Source organism: Geotrypetes seraphini, chromosome 2, assembly GCF_902459505.1.
Source record: "Geotrypetes seraphini chromosome 2, aGeoSer1.1, whole genome shotgun sequence".
Taxonomy (NCBI): domain Eukaryota; kingdom Metazoa; phylum Chordata; class Amphibia; order Gymnophiona; family Dermophiidae; genus Geotrypetes; species Geotrypetes seraphini.
In genome coordinates, this window is record NC_047085.1 from 522,193,769 (window position 1) to 522,215,189 (window position 21,421).

At 46.3% G+C, this 21,421-nt stretch overlaps 2 protein-coding genes across 2 annotated transcripts in view; one reads left to right on the plus strand and one right to left on the minus strand.

The window, feature by feature from the left end:
• Positions 1-21,421, plus strand: part of LOC117354717 (zinc finger protein 850-like) — a 948,741-nt gene that overhangs the window by 105,476 nt on the left and 821,844 nt on the right. The gene's annotated exons all lie outside the window — the stretch shown is intronic.
• Positions 3,611-17,591, minus strand: LOC117355040 (zinc finger protein 850-like). The gene is made up of 3 exons (XM_033932985.1): positions 17,542-17,591; positions 17,199-17,325; positions 3,611-6,495 (listed from the first exon to the last, which is right to left on the minus strand). The coding sequence occupies exons 2-3, from the start codon at positions 17,323-17,325 to the stop codon at positions 3,611-3,613; spliced, it is 3,012 nt and encodes a 1,003-aa protein (XP_033788876.1). The 5' UTR covers positions 17,542-17,591.

Genomic DNA, 21,421 nt, shown 5'->3' on the forward strand with positions numbered 1-21,421 from the left:
CAACATTCAATACAGAATCTCAAACATTAAGATTCCAGAATTTCAAAGAGTAACAAAAGATTCTAGAACCCCAAAGAGTATCAAGATTCCAAGCAGAATCTCAAAGAATAGCACGATTCTGGAACCCCACAGAGTAGCAACATTTCATACAGAATCTCAAAGAATAATAAGATTCCAGAATCCCAAAGAGTAACAAAACATTCGAGAACCCCAAAGAGTATCAAGATTCCAGGCAGAATCTCAAAGAATAGCAAGATTCCGGAACCCCAAAGAGTAGCAACATTCCATACAGAATCTCAAACAATAATAAGATTCCAGAATCTCAAAGAGTAACTAAGATTTTAGAACCCCCAAAGAGTATCAAGATTCCAGGCAGAATCTCAAAGAATAGCAAGATTCCGGAACCCCAAAGAATAGCAACATTCTATACAGAATCTCAAACAATAAGATTCCAGAATTTCAAAGAGTACTAAAGATTCTAGAACCCCAAAGAGTATCAAGATTCCAGGCAGAATCTCAAAGAATAGTAAGATTCTGGAATCCCAAAGAGTAACAAAAGATTCTAGAACCCCAAAGAGTATCAAGATTCTAGGCAGAATCTCAAAGAATAGCAAGATTCCGGAACCCCAAAGAGTAGCAACATTTCATACAGAATCTCAAAGAATAATAAGATTCCAGAATACCAAAGAGTAACAAAAGATTCTAGAACCCCAAAGAGTATCAAGATTCCAGGCAGAATCTCAAAGAATAGCAAGATTCCGGAACTCCAAAGTATAGCAACATTCTATACAGAATCTCAAACATTAAGATTCCAGAATTTCAAAGAGTACTAAAGATTCTAGAATCCCAAAGAGTAGCAACATTTCATACAGAATCTCAAAGAATAATAAGATTCTAGAATTCCAAAGAGTAACAGAAGATTCTAGAACCCCCAAAGAGTATCAAGATTCCAGGCAGAATCTCAAAGAATAGCAAGGTTCCAGAACCTGAAAGAGTAGCAACATTCCATGCTACCGATCCAGAGCAAGCAGTGGCTTCCCCCATGTCTTTCTCAATAACAGACTATGGCCTTTTCTCCAGGAACCATGCACTTGTTTGATGACAGGGTTCACGGAAGTGAAGAGACTGAAGAGTTGGGGTTTAAAACGCCAGTAGTTGGCGTCCCACTACTCCAAACCGCAATTATCTTGTCTGGGTGCAAATGATTTGTTTAATATTTCCCCTGAGGCAACCAGTGGATTCGTCAAAATGAGACACCTTGTCAGGACAGAATGGAGTGAGTTGCAATACAGAAGGTGGAGAGAAGTTGCAGTGGTCATAAGACCATAAGACTAGCTTTACTGGGTCAGACCAATGGTCCATCAAGCCCAGTAGCGCGTTCTCACGGTGGCCAATCCAGGTCACTAGGATTTTGTAGACTTCAGTCATATCTCCCCTCAGTCGTCTCTTTTCCAAGCTGAAGAGCCCTAATCCTTTTAGTCTTCCATCCCCTTTACCATCTTGATCGCTCTTCTTTGAACCTATATCTTTCTTGAGATAAGGAGAATTGAACATAATACTCCAGATGAGGTCGCACCATGCAGAGATACAGGGGCATTATGACATTCTTAGTCTTGTTAACCATCCCCTTTTTAATAATTCCTAGCATCCTGTTTGCATTTTTGGCCACTGCTGCACATTGGGCTGAAGGTTTAATCGTATTGTCTACAATGACATCCAGATCTTTTTCTCAAGCGCTAACCCCCAAGGTGGACCCTAACGTCGGTAACTGTGATTTGGGTTATTCTTCCAATGTTATAAAAGTGGAGTTTTTTAATGCCAATGATTCCATGTAAAGCATTTTTATTATTGTTCTGAATACGGCTACTCAAGTCTGAGGCTCTTTTCTCCACCCTTACTCTTTAAAGTTTGAGTTGTCACTTGAGACACACTGAAATTGGAGTATTTTGGGTCATTTTGCTCCCTTTTTTGTTTAGTTTTCTGCATGCCATAACAGGAATGAAACTCACTCCTAAGCCAGGATATGTGGAGTATGCCCTCCAGTCTCTCAAATTTACTACTAAAGTTTGGCCTAGTCCTTTCTGGAGTTTGTAATGTAATATGTACAGCCAAAGCTTGGAAGTTATTTGTAATTAAGCTTATGGCACCCAAAACGATGGGAAATATTTCTCTGTCTTTCTGCCACATTTTCTTGGGCTTGGACTGCTTTTCGAAGTACTTCAGAATCTTTCCGCTGTCCAAACGATGGGTTTTAGTCCTGTCTGGGCTCTTTGAAACTTTTTACTACCCTCAGTATATGTAAATATTTTCATTCCTTTCTGGAATTTCTGGTATTTTCTAAAAGTTGCTTTCTGACAGAAACGTTTATCACACTCAGTGCTTGAAAATGGTTTTCTTCCCGTATTGATTCTCTGAGATGTAACGACTTTTGCCTTCAAAATGAAGCTATTTTCACAATCAGTACATGTAAATGCCTTCACTCTGGTGTGGATTTTCAGTTGCATTTTCAGTTCCCCCTTGTCACTAAAGCTTATACCACATTTACTACATAGAAAAGATTTCATTCCACTCAGGATCCTCTGATGCTTGGTGCAAGATCCCTTCTCTGTAAACTTTTACCAAACTAAGTTCATGAATTTTGTTTCACACCTATATGGATTATCAGGTGGTTTTTAAGGTGTGTCTTCGTTCTGAAGCTTTTCTCACACTCAGGATATGGAAATGGGTTTACTTTCATATGCCTCCTCTGATGTATTATCAGTGTTCCCTTCTCATGAATACTTTTTGCCATACTGGAATATGAAAATGGCTTCACTCCTCTTTGCTTTGTCTGGTGTCTTCTGAGGTCTGACTTCCTTCTGAAGATTTTACCACAGTCAGTGAATGAAAATGGCTTCACTTCTCTATGTATGAAGGGGCAGTCTCCATCCAGGGCTATACACTTAGCCCAGCGAGTTTCCACTTTTCTTGTTCCATATTTTTCCTACAGAATGAAAAAAAGTGGAAACTTGCTGTACTAACCTTATAGCCCTTGATGGAGAGTGCCCCAACTGAAATTGCACCCCTTCAAATGATCTGGTATCTTATAAGGTCTTGCTTCCTTCTGATAAGTTTACCACACTCAGTACATGAATACGATTTCACTCCAGATACTCTGGTGTTTTTTCAGGTTTACTGTCTGACTGAAGCTTTTACCACACTTAGAACATGTAAACACTTGACTTCAGTGTGGTTTCTCTGGTGTTTTGTCAATGTTCCCTTGTCAGTAAAGCTTACCACATTCAGAACATAGAAATGGTTTCATTAGTGTGGATAGTCTTATGTCTGTGATTGTCTTCTTTGTAATAAAACTTTTACATTTGGTACATCAAAATGGTTTCATTCCACTGTAGATTCTCTGATGCATGAACACAGCTGTAACCTTCTATGGGTTCTCTAGTCCATGGTGAATGCTTCTTTCCAAATGAAAATGGCTTCACACCTTTGTGTTTGGTGTTGTGCTTTGTGAGGTCTGTCCTACTGAAGCTTTTACCCACTCAATACATCAATATAATTTTACTCTGGTGTTTTGTCAGTGTTCCTTCTGACTAAAGCTTTTACCAGACTCGGCTCATGAAAATGGCTTCACTCCTGTATGGATTATCAGGTGAATTTTGAGCTGTGCCTTTGTTCTGAAGCTTCTATCACACTCGATGCATGAAAATGGTTTTACTCCACTGTGGACTGTCTGGTGTTTTTTCAATAATGCCTTCCGACTAAAGCTTTTACCACACTCAGCGCATGTAAATGGCTTCATTCCTGTATGGATTATCTGGTGAGTTTTGAGCTGTGACTTAGTTCTGAAGCATTTACCACACTCAGCGCATGTAAATGGCTTCACTCCTGTGTGGATTGTCAGGTGAATTTTGAGCTGTTCCTTGCTTCTGAAGCTTTTACCACACTTAGTACATGTAAATGGCTTCACCCCAGTATGGATTGCCTGGTGCTTGGTGAGGGCTGCCTTACGAATGAAGTTTTTACCACACTCAGCGCATGAAAATGACTTCACTCCTGCGTGGATTGTCAGGTGAATTTTGAGCTGTTCCTTGCTTCTGAAGCTTTTACCACACTCAGCGCATGTAAATGGCTTCATTCCTGTATGGATTATCTGGTGAGTTTTGAGCTGTGACTTAGTTCTGAAGCATTTACCACACTCAGTGCATGAAAATGACTTCACTCCTGTGTGGACTGTCAGGTGAATTTTGAGCTGTGTCCTGCTTCTGAAGCTTTTACCACACTCGGTGCATGAAAATGGTTTTACTACTCCACTGTGGACTGTCTGGTGTTTTTTCAATAATTCTTTCCGACTAAAGCTTTTACCACACTCAGCGCATGTAAATGGCTTCACTCCTGTGTGGATTGTCAGGTGAATTTTGAGCTGTTCCTTGCTTCTGAAGCTTTTACCACACTTAGTACATGTAAATGGCTTCACCCCAGTATGGATTGCCTGGTGCTTGGTGAGGGCTGCCTTACGAATGAAGTTTTTACCACACTCAGCGCATGAAAATGACTTCACTCCTGCGTGGATTGTCAGGTGAATTTTGAGCTGTTCCTTGCTTCTGAAGCTTTTACCACACTTAGTACATGAAAATGACTTTACTCCTGTGTGGATTGTCAGGTGAATTTTGAGATGTGTCTTGGTTCTGAAGCTTTTACCACACTCAGTACATGTAAATGGCTTCACTCCAGTATGGATTGCCTGGTGCTTGGTGAGGACTTCCTTACGAATGAAGTTTTTACCACACTCAGTACATGAATATGGTTTCACTCCAGTGTGTATTTTCTTATGTGCTGTCAGTGTTCCCTTGTCTTTAAAGCTTTTACCACATTCAGAACACTTAAATGGCTTCAATCCTGTGTGGATGAAGATATGTCTTGTGAGGGTTACCTTATGAATAAAGCTTTTGCCACATTCAGAACATGAAAATGGCCTCACTCCTGTGTGGATAACCTGGTGGTATTTAAGAAGTGCTCTTGTTCCAAAGCTTTTACCACACTCGGTACATATACACGATCTCACTCCAGTGTGGATACTCTGGTGTCTTGTCAGGCTTCCCTTCTGACTAAAGCTTTTGCCACACTCAGTGCATGAAAATGACTTCACTCCTGTGTGGACTATCAGGTGAATTTTGAGATGTGTCTTGGTTCTGAAGCTTTTACTACACTCAGTGCATGAAAATGGCTTTACTCCTGTATGGACTGTCAGGTGACTTTTGAGATGTGACTTAATTCTGAAGCTTTTACCACACTCAGTACATGTAAATCGTTTCTCTCCAGTGTGAATTGTTTGGTGTATTGTCAGGATTCCTTTCTTACTAAAGCTCTTACCACACTCAGTACATGAAAATGACTTCACTCCTGTGTGGACTATCAGGTGAATTTTGAGATTTGTCTTGGTTCTGAAGCTTTTACTACACTCAGTACATGTAAATGGCTTCACTCCAGTGTGGATTGTTTGGTGTATTGTCAGGATTCCCTTCTGACTAAAGCTCTTACCACACTCAGCGCATGAAAATGGCTTCATTCCTGTATGGCTTATCAGGTGAGATTTGAGCTGTGACTTAATTCTGAAGCTTTTACCACACTTAATACATGAAAATGGCTTCATTCCTCTGAGGATTTTCTTCTTCATTCTGTGGTTTCCTTTCCAGAAAGTGAATCTACCACGGTCAGCACAAGTAAATAACCTTTCATTTTTCTCAGTTTCCTGATATTCTGGGATATTTGCCATGTTGCAAAATATTTCTTCAGATTTAGTAGAAGTGACTGATACTTCGCCAGTTTCAGTCTTTTTATGATCTGTGAATGGTTCCCCTTGACTGAAGCTTTTCTCACATTCAGTATTTAAAACTGATCTTTCTCCTGGTTGAAATTTTACTTTTCTTGTGAAGTTCATATCCTGGTTTATATTTTTTTTACTACCAGGATATGAAGATGTTCTCTTGTCTGTATTGTTTTTCTGGTATTTTGTAATGCTTCGTGTATTGATACGGTTTTCCCCATCTTTGATACTTGTACACATTCTCATTCCTTCATTATTTTTCCTGTGTTGCATTTGCTCTTTCTTGCTGTTGAAACTTTTCCCACAGTCAGAACATGTAAAATGTGTCTCTTTTAAGCAGGTTTTCTGTTCTCCCTTTTGACTGGAGGTTTCCCCACAGTCCGTACATGTAGATGATCTCTCTTCAGTATCAGATCTCTGATGTGGTTTCAGAATTGAACGATCGCTGAGGAATATCTCACATACATCACATGAACATCTTTGATCTCTCATCTGGTCCGTCTGGTCTTCCTCTGTCTGTGTGATCTTGAGCAGAGCTGACTCTCCTGGTGAATACTTTTGATTTTGATGTTTTTCCTTCTCTCCCCAGTTCTCTTTCTCTCCTTCTGATAACATCTTTACTCCTTCAGGCTTCTCACTGAGCTTCCAGGGATTATTTTTAGGGTCATCTTTTTCTAAATAAAAAATAGCATTGTATATTATTGTAGGACTAAACCTTTGAACAAGTTCAGTAATCAATACCTATTTGTAAATTTACCACCCACTCACTGCTCAGAAAACAACATTTCCTAGCTGATCAGTAAAAGAGATGCAGACAGGGCCGTATTAAACGGTAGGCCCAGTAGGCACGTGCCTGAGGCCCAAAAGTATCAGGGGAGCCCCAGGTCCAGCATTAGGGCGGAATAAACAGGGCAGGGGGCCCCCGACTGCCTGGTGAGAGGAGGTCAACTTCCCTCCCTTCCATTCCCTCACTGTCCTCTCGCCCGCAAGCCAGGCCGTGGGGCTCTAACACTGAGCGTGCCGGCTTCCGTTCTCCTCCCCCCCCTCATGAAATAACTTCTTGTTTAGGAGGAGAAGGGAAACCGGCACGCACAGTGTTAGAGCCCCGTGGCCTGGGTTCAGTTCGCTTATGGACGGTGGGCAAGATGGCAGTGAGGGAGTGGAAGAGAACAAACCTGTCCTCACCTCACCAGGCAGTCAGGGGAGTGGGGCGGGGAGAAATGCTGTTGCACCCAATTGAGGAGAGAGAAGCCAAGCAAGACCATGGGAGGGAGGGGAAGGAAAGGAGATACCAAACCATGGAGGGGGAGGGAAGGGAAGTAGACAGATGCCAGACCAGGGGCAGGAAGAAGGGAGGGAGAGAAAGGAAAGAAGGAGAGAAAATGTCAGCTAATGTAGGGGGAGATATAGATAGAAGAGCAGGAGAGCAAAAAGATGCCAGGGTATGGGGGCAGGAAGGGAAACTAAGGAGACAGATGCCAGACCAGAGGGAAAGGAATGCGAGCAGATGCCTGAGCATGGAAGGGGAGGGATAGTGAGAAGAAGGAGAGAGATGTCAGGCCTTGGAGTTGAGTGGTAAGGAAGGAAGGAAAGGAGAAGAGAGATATGCCAAAGCATAGGGGAAGAGGTTGGAGACAGAAAAAATGGAGAGGGGTGAAGCTGAAATGAATCATGTACAAAGGAGAGACAGTTAAATAAACATACATAATTCAGTTGTTAAAAAACACACACTCTTAAAAATGCCATATGGAAGAGAGAGAGAGAGAGGGTGGACATTGGATGGAAAGGGCAGAGAGGGTAGTGGATGGAAGGGGCAAGAGAGAGAGTGGACAGTAGATAGAAGGGGTAGAGAGAGGGGAACAGATGCTGAATGGCAGTGGGAGGGAGTGGGGAGAGCAAACTTTGAATGGAAGTGGGGTGAGAGAAGGGAGCAGACAGTGGGAAGGAGAAAGGAAAGATGAAACATGCTGGATTGGGGGAAAGAATAGAGTTAGATACTGGAAGAAGCGAGGGAAAGAGCTGGCAAGCTATAGGTAGATACAATGAAAGAGGGACATCAAGGACTGAATAGTAAGAAAGAATTTAGACAGAGGCAGAAAATAATTTGAGAAGGAAGACCAGGAAAGGACATGAGGAAGGGAGCAGAGAGAGAGATGCCAGAGCAGGAGGTAAGGGGAAGAGACAGATACCAGACCTGGGAGGAGGAAAGGAAGAAGGAAACAGATACCAGATCTGTGGGGAGGAAAGGAGGAGAGAGAGAGATTGCTAAAATCTGCTGGGAGGGAGGGAGAGACAGAAGGAAAGAAGACAGATGCCACACCATGGAGGGAGCGGAGAGAAGTAGATGGATGCCACACCAATGGGGGAGGGGAGAGAGAGAGATATGGAAGGGAGAGGCAGACAGTTTGTGGAAGAGGAATAGAAAGAGAGCAGATGCCATATAGAAGAGGCAGAGAGAGGGCAGACAGTGGATGGAAGGAAGAGAATGATGATGAGATGAGGAAAGCAGAAACCAGACAACAAAGGTAGAAAAAATTTCTACTTGTTTTATTTATTTTTGCTTTAGGATAAAGTATTATTGTAGCTGTGTTGATGATTGTTTATTAATAGAAAATGGAAATAAGGTGATCCTGTTTATACCATAACTTCTTTCCTCAGGTCAGGACAGAGATACTGTAACAAGAGTATAGTTTACTGACCTGAAGAGAGAGGTTTTAACCTCTGAAAGCTAATAAAATGACGGGCACTAAATTTTCTTGCCCCGTGCCTAGATCTCTTCCTCTAGGAAGGAAGGGGAGATTTGTTCAGAGATGTTTAGGGGTTGCATAGAAGGAAAACTACACTGGCACTAGTATGGTCATCTTTGTTGTTTGTTTTGAATTTTAAAGTAAAAGAAATAAAGAAGTAAAGAAGAAACTGGGTAAATCCATGGGGCCCAGTGGACTTGTGCTGCCTAGGGGCCTTCGACAAATTAATCCTGCCCTGGATGCAAAGAGAGTGGGTGATCATATTCAAGTCAATATTTAAAGTGCTCTTTTGGTCCTTCCGAGCCCGGTTCAAGCTCCATCAAGTCCAACCGTGGCCCCTCCGGCAGATCCCTAGAGTAGATCTAGTTCCTGGCTCTTCTCTCTACCTGACTAAAAATCTTTCCTCCAGAAACTTATTTATCACTTCTTTAGTGCTCAAAGATGTAGCATTCAATAGATGATGCCTGCTCAGAAGAGCTTACAATCTAATTTGGAACAGAAGAATAGCCTTACTGGGTCAGACCAATGGCCAATCAAGCCAGTAGCCCGTTCACACGGTGACCAATCCAGGTCACTAGTACCTGGCCAAAACTCTCTTTTCAACCCCTCTATATTCTCTGCTTTGACCATTACATTAGTGACTTTTATCCCGCCTTAACCTTGCAGTTCTAGGCGGATTTCAAAAGAGTAAACTGGACATTTCCAGGAGAGTTACAAAATTAGGTACTAATTACAGGACTATGATTTATTTAGAAATTTGCAAGAAGAGAGCATGTCTGCACGGTCAGCGCGACCTCAGGAAGCATGTTGTCCACTTCCTTCTATTGCTGACCAGAGGTGATGAATTTTCAGCAGCGGGCCGACATCTTCAGCGGGAGCCCGCTCCGCCCCTCCCCCAAACCAATAGGGAGAAAGAAAGATTTATTCTGCAGCGCCAATGGTGCGCACCTTTGTGTAGCGTCCTTTGTGAAGCGACCACACAATCTGGACCCAGCGCACAACAAGACATAACGAACAAAGAGCCTCACGGATTTCACTTTCATTCCAGTTACTCCACAGGGTAGTCAACGCCCTCTTACAGTCAAGAGAACCACCTTGTCATGATGGAATACAGTAAAAGGCAGGTCCTCCACCAGAGCCTGAAGCTCACTAACCCTTTGAGCAGAAGTGAGCGCAAGCAGGAAGATCACCTTCCAAGTGAGGAACTTGAGATGAGATTTATCCATAGGCTCAAACGGAGGTTTCATAAGTTGAGCCAGAACTACACTGAGATCCCAAACCACCAGGGGAGGCTTGAGAGGAGGATGGACATTCAAGAGGCCCCTCATGAAGCGAGAAACCAAAGGATGGATAGAAAGGGTCTTCCCATCAAGCTGCTGATGAAAGGCAGCAATCGCATTAAGAATTTGTCTTAAGACCAGACTGAGACAAATGAAGCAAATACTCCAGAACTGAGGACACAGGAGCCGACAAGGGTTCCAGATGATGTGAAGAACACCAGGAAGAGAATCTAGTCCACTTCTGAGAATAGCAGAGCCTAGTCGAAACCTTACGAGAAGCTTCCAAAACCTCCATGACCAACTGAGACAACGGAAGAGGAGTCAGGTGGAAAGGAACCAAGCTGTCAGATGTAGAGACCGCAGATTAGGATGTAACAGTGAACCCCGACTCTGAGACAGCAGAGAGGGAAAAACAGGCAGAAGCAGAGGCTCCCTGACACTGAGTTGAAGAAGCAGGGAGAACCACGGCTGCCGAGGCCACCGAGGAGCAACCAGGATCAGAGTGGCGTGCGTAGACTTGAGATGTACCAGCGTCCGCAAGATCAGAGGAAAGGGCGGAAACGTATAAAGGAACTTCCCCTCCCAAGGGAGGAGGAAAGCATCGGCCTCGAGGCGATCCGGGGAGTACATCCGGGAACAGAAGAGAGGCAGCTTGTGATTGAAGGGGGAGGCGAGACCGAGGGCAGCAGAGAAACTTGCCTGCTCAGATGGACGAGCGCCGCCAGCCAAGGAGGAGGAAGGAACGAATGTAGGCGAACCGTGTCCAGCACGGCCCCGATGAATTGTAGGGATTGAGAGAGGCACAACTGAGATTTGGGGAAGTTCACCTCGAACCCCAGACTCTGAAGAAATATAATAGTCTGTTGGGTCGCTGAGATAACCCCCTCCCTCGACGGTGCTTTGATCAACCAGTCGTCCAGGTAGGGAAACACCTGCAGGCCACACGACCTGAGGGCCGCCACCACTACCACAAGACATTTGGTGAACACCCTCGGGGACGAAGCTAGTCCAAAGGGAAGGACTCTGTACTGCAGATGTAGATCCCCCACTTGAAACCGAAGGAACCGGCGATAAGCAGGGTACACCGGAACATGTCCTGGAAGACCGGCACGGACAGCATCGAGGGCATGTCCGAGACCGCAGTGCACTCCACCGAGGGTGACCTCGACACGGAGTATTCCCGCGCGGTGGTGGCACGCCCAGAAGACTTAGAGGGCTTTGCCAGGACTACAGGCAAGGAACTCCCACCATGCCCGGTCTGCGTCCCCAAGGATGGCTTCTTCACCGTGTGGAACCTGTCGGAGGAAGAGGGGACTTACCCGAAGCCGAGGCTTTCGATGACGAGGCCGAGGTCTTCGGGACCGAGGCCATCCGAGGCGGGGCAGAGGTCCCCGAGGCCGAAGCCGAGGCCGACATCGAGGCCGAGACCGAGGGCTGCTCTACCGCAAAAAGGTCCGTCATTCGGGCCCGACGGCGGCAAAGAGCGCGATGCTGGAATGTAGCACAACGGGGGCAGGACTCCGTCAGATGATCAGCCCCCAGACACAGAATGCACCATCGATGGGGGTCGCTGATCGATAGTAGCCGATCGCACCGGGTGCACTTTTTAAAACCGGACAAGGGCCGGGACATAAGAAAGAAAAAACAGGCCGCGGCCGACGAGGCCACGACAACCCGGGAGACCCCGGGCGTCAAACAAAAACCGCGAACCAAAAATCCAAGAAAAACTATATGCGCACAGCGACACACTGATAAAAACAATAAAGCCGCGGTGCTAGAAGGCACTTTCGGGCAGAGACCAAAAACAGGACTTTCTGGCTCCACGGAAATGAAAGAACTGGAGACCACGAGGAGGGGATGCGCCCTCTAGTGGAGCAGGAAGGCACACATGCGTGGTGCAGCACAGCAAACTTGAATCTTCAATCAAGTATGCTTGGAAAAGCTGTCCGCGTCGGGGCTCCGTAGATGACGTCACCCACATGTGAGAATATGCTGCCTGCTTGTCCTGTGATAACAGCCAGATCTTGAGATGCTTGTGTAATTGCTAGAGACTTGCATTAGGACTGCTTAAGAACTATATCCACTTGGGTCACCTTTAAGAACTAGATCAATCCATCTAACAACCATACAAACTATAAATCAAGAATTTTTAGGGAAACTAATACAATTTCTGTATTAGGAAGAAATACTCTACCCTGCAAACATGAATCTCCTACTGATTTTACTGATCTGTCTCTTAAGTGGCAACATCAAAGACGTTAACTCACTCTACCCAGCATTACAATCAATCAACTACCCTGATCTATCAATCATACACATCACTAACCCACAAGAAGACATAATAAATCACATTAATGTTATCTCAAATAAAAGAACCCTTAAAAAAAGAATAAGGCAAGTAAAACCCATCAAAACCACTACCTCTACCAAACCTGTATGAATTCTCACATGCAAGTACGAATTGTCACTGTTGACCAGTTGGTTTCTCACTGTTCATTGATTGTCATTGACCAGTTCACTGTTCTGTGAGTATTATTGCTCCGTTAACACAGCACTTTATCTAAAACCTTGTTTCCACAACTTCACCTGCTTTGCCTGATTACCCTGCCCGGCTCGGCCTCCACAGCCAGGCGAGGGATGCACAAGGCACTAAGGCGCAGGTCCAGTCGATACATCCCTCGGCTAGGGAGTCACCCATATGTGGCTGACTCATCCTGCTTGTCCTAGGAGAAAGTGTAGTTACTTACCTGTAACGTAGGTTCTCCGTGGACAGCAGGATAGTCAGCCACCTCCCCATACAGCCGACCCAGCCACAGCTAGGAACATCCTGGGGATTAGGGGGAAGCAAGGGGAAATGGGTAGGGCTCGGGCATGCCCAGTGGGGCCCGGGCACTGCACGTGCTCAGAGAAAAAAAAATATCTCTCTGAGCTATTGGAGAGCTTATCCGCAAAATGGGAGCTGTTGGGACAACACCCATATGTGGCTGACTATCCTGCTGTCCACGGAGAACCTACGTTACAGGTAAGTAACTACACTTTCCACACACCCCTTCCAGGGCCCTCAGGTCCACTAACCAGTCCCTTCAATTAAAGACTTATACTATACCAGAAATATAATCTTCTCTGTTGTTGCACCCTCCCTATGGAACGCCATGCCATCAAATCTGCGATCAAAACACTCCTTAAGACTTTTCTCTTATTAAAATTCCCACTGAGTTCCTAAATAAAATCGGGACCACAAAAAAAAGCTTCTAGGAAGCGACTCCCCTCCTATCCCTTTCGTTTTTATCCTCTCCTCCTCTCATTTTTATTTATGCAATGTAATTTTAAAACTTCCCCTTCCTCTTCTCCCCTTTTGTTTCATAAACTCCATAATCAAGTCTTTGTATCGTTTATACGCCCCCCCCCCCCCCAGATACTTGGGATGGTCGGTATATCAAAATATGAATAGACTTGAATCTTGAGAAACACTGGTCTGGTGCTCCCGAACCGTAGGGTTTGTGCATCTCTACCAGCAGGTTGCTTGCAGAATGCCAATCATTTTCTCAGCTCCGCCTCCTTCTCAGATAGCTGCTCCTGCCTGCGAGCTCCCAGGGGAACGGACCTCGAGTCAGAGAAGGGTGGCACACAGCAGACTAGCTCCACAGGTCCACCAAATTTCTCTGTGAAGCCAGTAGTCCAGTTCCACGGGACTGGGTCCATTCCTCCAGCAGAGGACACGCAAGGGTCTCACTGCACTGAAGCCACTGAAAAAAATGAACTTTTTAAGCGAAAAAAATGCAGCGAAGATCAGAAGACTTCTGCACGGATTGCTCTAACTCTCTCTCTAAGGTGGGAGGAGCACATGATAAGAAAAGTGTTTGGATTGCGGGAAGGGATTGAACACTGAATTCGGACTGGATTATGAACTGGTTAAAAGACAGAAAACATTTCCAGGCACAACTTGTACACTGAGGTATGCAGCCGATGCCTGCTAGGAGTGTCCCCAGAAAGCAAACACTTCTCATTTTGGTCCATTTAAACCCCAAACTGCCAAGTTGCCCGACTTTCCTTCCTTACCCTGTAGAGCAGAGATCTCAAAATCCCTCCTTGAGGGCCGCAATCCAGTCGGGTTTTCAGGATTTCCCCCATGAATATGCATTGAAAGCAGTGCAAGCACATAGATCTCATGCATATCCATTGGGGAAATCCTGAAAACCCGACTGGATTGCGGCCCTCAAGGAGGGACTTTGAGACCCCTGCTGTAGAGGGAGCCAGGGAGCAGAGCTGCAGATTTCCCCTCCCCCCCACAGTCATAGGGTAGTTGTTAGGAAATCCTCTGCACCTGAGAGTTTGGGGCGTGGTTGCAGACGTCTAAACCTCACGACTGATCTGTTAGAAAGACAGAAGGAGAAACAGAGGGAACAGGAGCGGCTGCAGTGGGAGAACTGGTGGCGATGCTCAGGGCTGAGAGTTCTGAAAGGAAGCCAGCAGCCTGAATGCATGGAGCTAACAGAGGCTGGGAAAACCAAAAAAACTCTGTGGAGTGACGATGTTCCTAAATGGACTTTATTTGAAAGTGTCAAAGTTCCAAAGGTAGACTGAAATCATCCACATAAGAGCCTTAAAGGACCTAGTCCGCTAGGGATACAGGACCCAACACGCTCCGCGTTTCGACAAAAAGTCTTCTTCAGGGGTCCCTAGGGGTCCTATAAAGGTGAGTATGTGGGAAACAATTGTGTGGTGAGCCGGAAGTGAGACACTGCTTGCGTTTGCAATAGAAAGGGCCCTTTATAGGACCCCCAGGGACCTCTGAAGAAGACTTTTTGTCGAAATGCGGACCGTGTTGGGTCCTGTATCCCTAGCAGACTAGGTCCTTTAAGGCTCTTATGTGGATGGAATTATTTTATGTGGATGATTTCAGTCTACCTTTGGACCTTTGAAACTTTCAAATAAAGTCCATTTAGGAACATCCTCACTCCACAGAATTTTTTTGGTTTTCTCTGCATTTTCCTCTTTGTGGATACTTCGGGGTCAATTCCTTTTGTTTTTTGCTAACTGATGCTGGAGCAGAACCACCTCTCTGCCTGTCTGAAGTTCCCACAAACATGGAACTGGATCCGGAGCCCAATGCTGAGCTACAGAGCGGAGTCCAACCCATGGAAGTTTGCTGCTTTAAGAGCAAGTAGTATGAACTGTTTAAGTAGGTTACTGAAACCCTACCTGTTTGAACAGTGTTGAAGTTTCTTTGATAACCCTGAAAGAGCTGAAGAGAGCTGGGATATTGAGAAAGCTTCTATAAGGACTGAGAAAGACTTTTCTTGTTGTTTTTGTTTCTTTTGACCTTGAACTGTTTCAAGCCCAGGCAGTGGGGTTTGCCCTGCGTTATAAGTGGTGGGATAGAAGGCCTAATTTCTGGCAACATTGTTACCACGCGGAGCACACTGCCTGACCAGCACGTCAGCTGCTGGGGAGACCAGTGCCGTAGCACGGGTACAAGTACAAGCTAAAGACAACAGCAGAAAAGACGAAGACTGTATTTTGGTGGTTTTTTTAGAGACTTTTCAAACTGGGGTTATTAATTGGTTACGGAGCCAATACCAGCTTTGGAAGAGCTTGTGCCTTTGGCTCAGATTCACTTTAAGTCGGCATTCACCCAAAGACTGTTTGATTGTACAGTTTGAATGTTTGGGAAGACTATACTTGCTAACTACAAATCCTGACAAATTGAGGGTTTTTTTTTTCTTTTGAACTGATTCAGCTGGAGGCAAGCGAGCCAGCTTTTCCATTTTTGATTTAAAGTATAAATCCAGTTTTGTACACGTAGGCCCGGATTCTGTATAAGATGCCCAGGAGGGGCATCCTATACAGAATCGGTCCTACACTAACCCCAATTCTGTAACTGGCGTCCATTTTACAGATGCCGCTTACAGAATAGGGTTAGAGTTGTCGCAGCCGCTACACTTATCGTGGCAAGGGATCTTCCTGCTGCGATAAGTATAGTGGCCGCCTGTCCAATTGCCGGCAGGAGGGTGCCCAACCCCTCCTGCCACAATGCCGCCCCCCCCGACACTATCGATCACTGGCAGGAGGGTGCCCAATCCCTCCTGCCGAAGGACATCCCCCCCTCCGGACCTCCCCCCCTGCACTAACAGCCCTCCCCCCCATGCTAACACCCACCGATGACCACCCCTAACTTCCCCCCAACTAATAACCCCCCAAAACTAACCTTTAATTGTTGGCCAGCCGGCCGGGTCTTGCTACCGTCCAACCGGCAGGTCCGCCCTGTTTACATTAATTTCAGAATATGCATAAAAACATTATAACATACCCAAAGAAAACTTCCTCTCCCCGTTTAAATCAAAACAGTTCTCTGACCCATTTGCTTAAAACACTGACTGCCTGGGGTTTTGAGCCCCCCTTAATGATAATTCCTATACTGGGCCTCTAGGGGGTTTCCATGGTAACTTAACCATTTCCAGATGTTGCCTCTTAGGCTCCCTTTAAGTTTCTTAGATATATATCTATCCATAGAAAAACTTTAAATCTCATTCATAGCATCCATCATTCTTTTGGGGCCCCATTCACACATCCAACACGGCATATTGCATTCATACTTAATACATGTTATACTCCATTTTGGGATACGTAATCTAATATGCTCTTCCTAACCGGCCTAAGCTCATCTGTTATCAATTAGAACCACGTTGCTCAAAGCGGGATACGAACAAACACAGACAGAGAGAGAGAGAGAGAGAGAGAAAGAAACATGGAGGCAGTTTCAGACCTCCAGAAGTGTGTCCTGATTTCCCTTATGCTCTGGCTTAATAGCAAAACACATAAAGAGAATATTATTATGCTTTTCCTTAATATTAATCTGTAGTGTGTTTTTCTGGCCTTGGCTACATCCATATTCAGATTTTTATTCACCAACTTTTTGTAGGCTTCTAGTGAGTGTGGCCTTAACTAACACATATGCTTGTATCTAACTAGTTACCCAGAACCATACGAAAAGCAGGCGTTTTTGTAGAAAAACTCCACAAAATACTCCACAAACACATCTTATTCATTATCCATTCCATTAACGTACCATAGCGCCCCCTAGAGTGCCAACTCAGACTCACCCACTGCCAGTCACTCCTTACTCGGCCTGAGGAGGGATTTTAACATGGGGAATAACAGAAAATCTGCTCCAGGTTTCCTGCTTTCATCACAAACACTTGTAAATACTGAGTGTTGACTGGCAAGGGCTGTTCTCAAGGGAAAAGACCCACAGAACCAATCTCAGGTACTGACCCAGGCAAAGAGCAGGAGCTGGAGTCAGGGGAAAAATCTCAAATGACCCCAAAATGCAGATCATGCAATCCTTACCTAGAGACCTCAGGAGCTCATAATTCTCCTTCATCACCTCCCGGTGAAGCTCCTTCTGTCCTTCATCTAAATACTCCCACTCCTCCTGGGAGAAAGAGACGGTGACGTCCTCCAACTTCACCCACATCTGAAACAAACCAGAGAAACACTCAAGGAGGTGCTCAGAACGCATTAGATTTCAGAAGGATGCACTCTCCTGCCACGTGACCACCCTCATGCCTTTCTTTTGGCATTGAAAGTGTAGTTAAATTCTGCTTTGTCTGTAATTTCTCTCCCCCCCAACACACAGTCCTCCCCTTTCCAACCAGTATGAACCCCTCCCTAAGATGGATGACCCTTCCACCTGGTGGTTTTCTCTGCCCACTCCCCTAGCTTTTCTTTTCTTTCTTCCCATTCCAGCAAACACAACTCCTCCCAGTGCAAACGCATCCAATACTTCTCTGTCAATCTGCCTCCCCCATGGGCCAATGCTCAAAACCTAATGTCTGGACAAAAGATAATTAGCATCAGGGTACCACCCAGTGCTCGAATGGTTTCACTTCAAGTATTCAAACCATAAGCACAGACTGCTTTTGAATTTGGTCATTTAGTTCCCCAAAACACTACATTGCATTTATTGTCAGAGAAAAATAACACCAAGGTCCAGAGCAGCATAACAAGGCTTTAAGTGCCCCCAACCCCCTTGGAAAGATATGGCAGTAAGCAGAAAGTGAGAGCGTCTAGGAGAATGAGGAAGAAGAGCCTGGGGAGTGGAGGGAGCAGTGGCAGGAAGCAGAAAGTGAGATTGTCCTAAAGCAGGAGGAGAATGAGGAAGAAGAGCCTGGGGAGTGGAGGGAGCAGAAAGTGAGATTGTCCTAAAGCAGGAGGAGAATGAGGAAGAAGAGCCTGGGGAGTGGAGGGAGCAGTGGCAGGAAGCAGAAAGTGAGATTGTCCTAAAGCAGGAGGAGAATGAGGAAGAAGAGCCTGTGAAGTGGATGAAAAAGAGCCTGAGGAGTGGAGGAAGAAGAGCCTGGGGAGTGGAGGGAGCAGTGCCAGGAAGCAGAAAGTGAGATTGTCCTAAAGCAGGAGTAGAATGAGGAAGAAGAGCCTGGGGAGTGGAGGGAGCAGTGCCAGGAAGCAGAAAGTGAGATTGCCCTAAAACAGGAGGAGAATGAGGAAGAAGAGCCTGGGGAGTGGAGGGAGCAGTGCCAGGAATCAGAAAGTGAGATTGTCCTAAAGCAGGAGGAGAATGAGGAAGAAGAGCCTGGGGAATGGAGGGAAAAGAAAGTGAGATTGTCCTAAAGCAGGAGGAGAATGATGAAGAAGAGCCTGGGGAGTGGAGGGAGCAGTGCCAGGAAGCAGAAAGTGAGATTGCCCTAAAACAGGAGGAGAATGAGGAAGAAGAGCCTGGGGAGTGGAGGGAGCAGTGCCAGGAAGCAGAAAGTGAGATTGTCCTAAAGCAGGAGGAGAATGAGGAAGAAGAGCCTGGGGAATGGAGGGAGCAGTGCCGGGAAAAAGAAAGTGAGATTGTCCTAAAGCAGGAGGAGAATGAGGAAGAAGAGCCTGGGGAGTGGAGGGAGCAGTGCCAGGAAGTAGAAAGTGAGATTGTCCTAAAGCAGGAGGAGAATGAGGAAGAAGAGCCTGGGGAGTGGAGGGAGCAGTGCCAGGAAGCAGAAAGTGAGGTTGTCCTAAAGCAGGAGGAGAATGTGGAAGAAGAGCCTGGGGAGTGGAGGGAGCAGTGCCAGGAAGCAGAAAGTGAGATTGTACCTAAAGCAGGAGGAGAATGAGGAAGAAGAGCCTGGGGAGTGGATGGAGCAGTGCCAGGAAGCAGAAAGTGAGGTTGTCCTAAAGCAGGAGGAGAATATGGAAGAAGAGCCTGGGGAGTGGAGGGAGCAGTGCCAGGAAGCAGAAAGTGAGATTGTCCTAAAGCAGGAGGAGAATGAGGAAGAAGAGCCTGTGAAGTGGAGGAAAAAGAGCCTGGGGAGTGGAGAAAGAAGAGCCTGGGGAGTGGAGGGAGCAGTGCCAGGAAGCAGAAAGTGAGATTGTCCTAAAGCAGGAGTAGAATGAGGAAGAAGAGCCTGGGGAGTGGAGGGAGCAGTGCCAGGAAGCAGAAAGTGAGATTGCCCTAAAACGGGAGGAGAATGAGGAAGAAGAGCCTGGGGAGTGGAGGGAGCAGTGCCAGGAATCAGAAAGCGAGATTGTCCTAAAGCAGGAGGAGAATGAGGAAGAAGAGCCTGGGGAGTGGATGGAGCAGTGCCAGGAAGCAGAAAGTGAGATTGTCCTAAAGCAGGAGGAGAATGAGGAAGAAGAGTCTGTGAAGTGGAGGAAAAAGAGCCTGGGGAGTGGAGGAAGAAGAGCCTGGTGAGTGGAGGGAGCAGTGCCGGGAAGCAGAAAGTGAGATTGTCCTAAAGCAGGAGTAGAATGAGGAAGAAGAGCCTGGGGAATGGAGGGAGCAGTGCCAGGAAGCAGAAAGTGAGATTGTCTTAAAACAGGAGGAGAATGAGGAAGAAGAGCCTGGGGAGTGGAGGGAGCAGTGCCAGGAAGCAGAAAGTGAGATTGTCCTAAAGCAGGAGGAGAATGAGGAAGAAGAGCCTGGGGAGTGGAGGGAGCAGTGCCAGGAAGCAGAAAGTGAGATTGTCCTAAAGCAGGAGGAGAATGAGGAAGAAGAGCCTGGGGAGTGGAGGGAGCAGTGCCAGGAAGCAGAAAGTGAGATTGCCCTAAAACAGGAGGAGAATGAGGAAGAAGAGCCTGGGGAATGGAGGGAGCAGTGCCGGGAAAAAGAAAGTGAGATTGTCCTAAAGCAGGAGGAGAATGAGGAAGAAGAGCCTGGGGAGTGGAGGGAACAGTGCCAGGAAGCAGAAAGTGAGATTGCCCTAAAACAGGAGGAGAATGAGGAAGAAGAGCCTGGAGAGGGGAGGGAACAGTGCCAGGAAGCAGAAAGTGAGATTGCCCTAAAACAGGAGGAGAATGAGGAAGAAGAGCCTGGGGAGTGGAGGGAGCAGTGCCAGGAAGCAGAAAGTGAGATTGCCCTAAAACAGGAGGAGAATGAGGAAGAAGAGCCTGGGGAGTGGAGGGAGCAGTGCCAGGAAGCAGAAAGTGAGATGGTCCTAAAACAGGAGGAGAATGAGGAAGAAGAGCCTGGGGAATGGAGGGAGCAGTGCCAGGAAGCAGAAAGTGAGATTGTCTTAAAACAGGAGGAGAATGAGGAAGAAGAGCCTGTGAAGTGGAGGAAAAAGAGCCTGGGGAGTGGAGGAAGAAGAGCCTGGGGAGTGGAGGGAGCAGTGCCAGGAAGCAGAAAGTGAGATTGCCCTAAAACAGGAGGAGAATGAGGAAGAAGAGCCTGGGGAATGGAGGGAGCAGTGCCGGGAAAAAGAAAGTGAGATTGTCCTAAAGCAGGAGGAGAATGAGGAAGAAGAGCCTGGGGAGTGGAAGGAACAGTGCCAGGAAGCAGAAAGTGAGATTGCCCTAAAACAGGAGGAGAATGAGGAAGAAGAGCCTGGGGAGTGGAGGGAACAGTGTCAGGAAGCAGAAAGTGAGATTGCCCTAAAACAGGAGGAGAATGAGGAAGAAGAGCCTGGGGAGTGGAGGGAACAGTGTCAGGAAGCAGAAAGTGAGATTGCCCTAAAACAGGAGGAGAATGAGGAAGAAGAGCCTGGGGAGTGGAGGGAACAGTGTCAGGAAGCAGAAAGTGAGATTGCCCTAAAACAGGAGGAGAATGAGGAAGAAGAGCCTGGGGAGTGGAGGGAACAGTGTCAGGAAGCAGAAAGTGAGATTGCCCTAAAACAGGAGGAGAATGAGGAAGAAGAGCCTGGGGAGTGGAGGGAGCAGTGCCAGGAAGCAGAAAGTGAGATGGTCCTAAAACAGGAGGAGAATGAGGAAGAAGAGCCTGGGGAGTGGAGGGAGCAGTGCCAGGAAGCAGAAAGTGAGATTGTGCTAAAGCAGGAGGAGAATGAGGAAGAAGAGCCTGGGGAGTGGAGGGAGCAGTGCCAGGAAGCAGAAAGTGAGATGGTCCTAAAACAGGAGGAGAATGAGGAAGAAGAGCCTGGGGAGTGGAGGGAGCAGTGCCAGGAAGCAGAAAGTGAGATTGTCCTAAAGCAGGAGGAGAATGAGGAAGAAGAGCCTGGGGAGTGGAGAGAGCAGTGCCAGGAAGCAGAAAGTGAGATTGTCCTAAAGCAGGAGGAGAATGTGGAAGAAGAGCCTGGGGAGTGGAGGGAGCAGTGCCAGGAAGCAGAAAGTGAGATTGT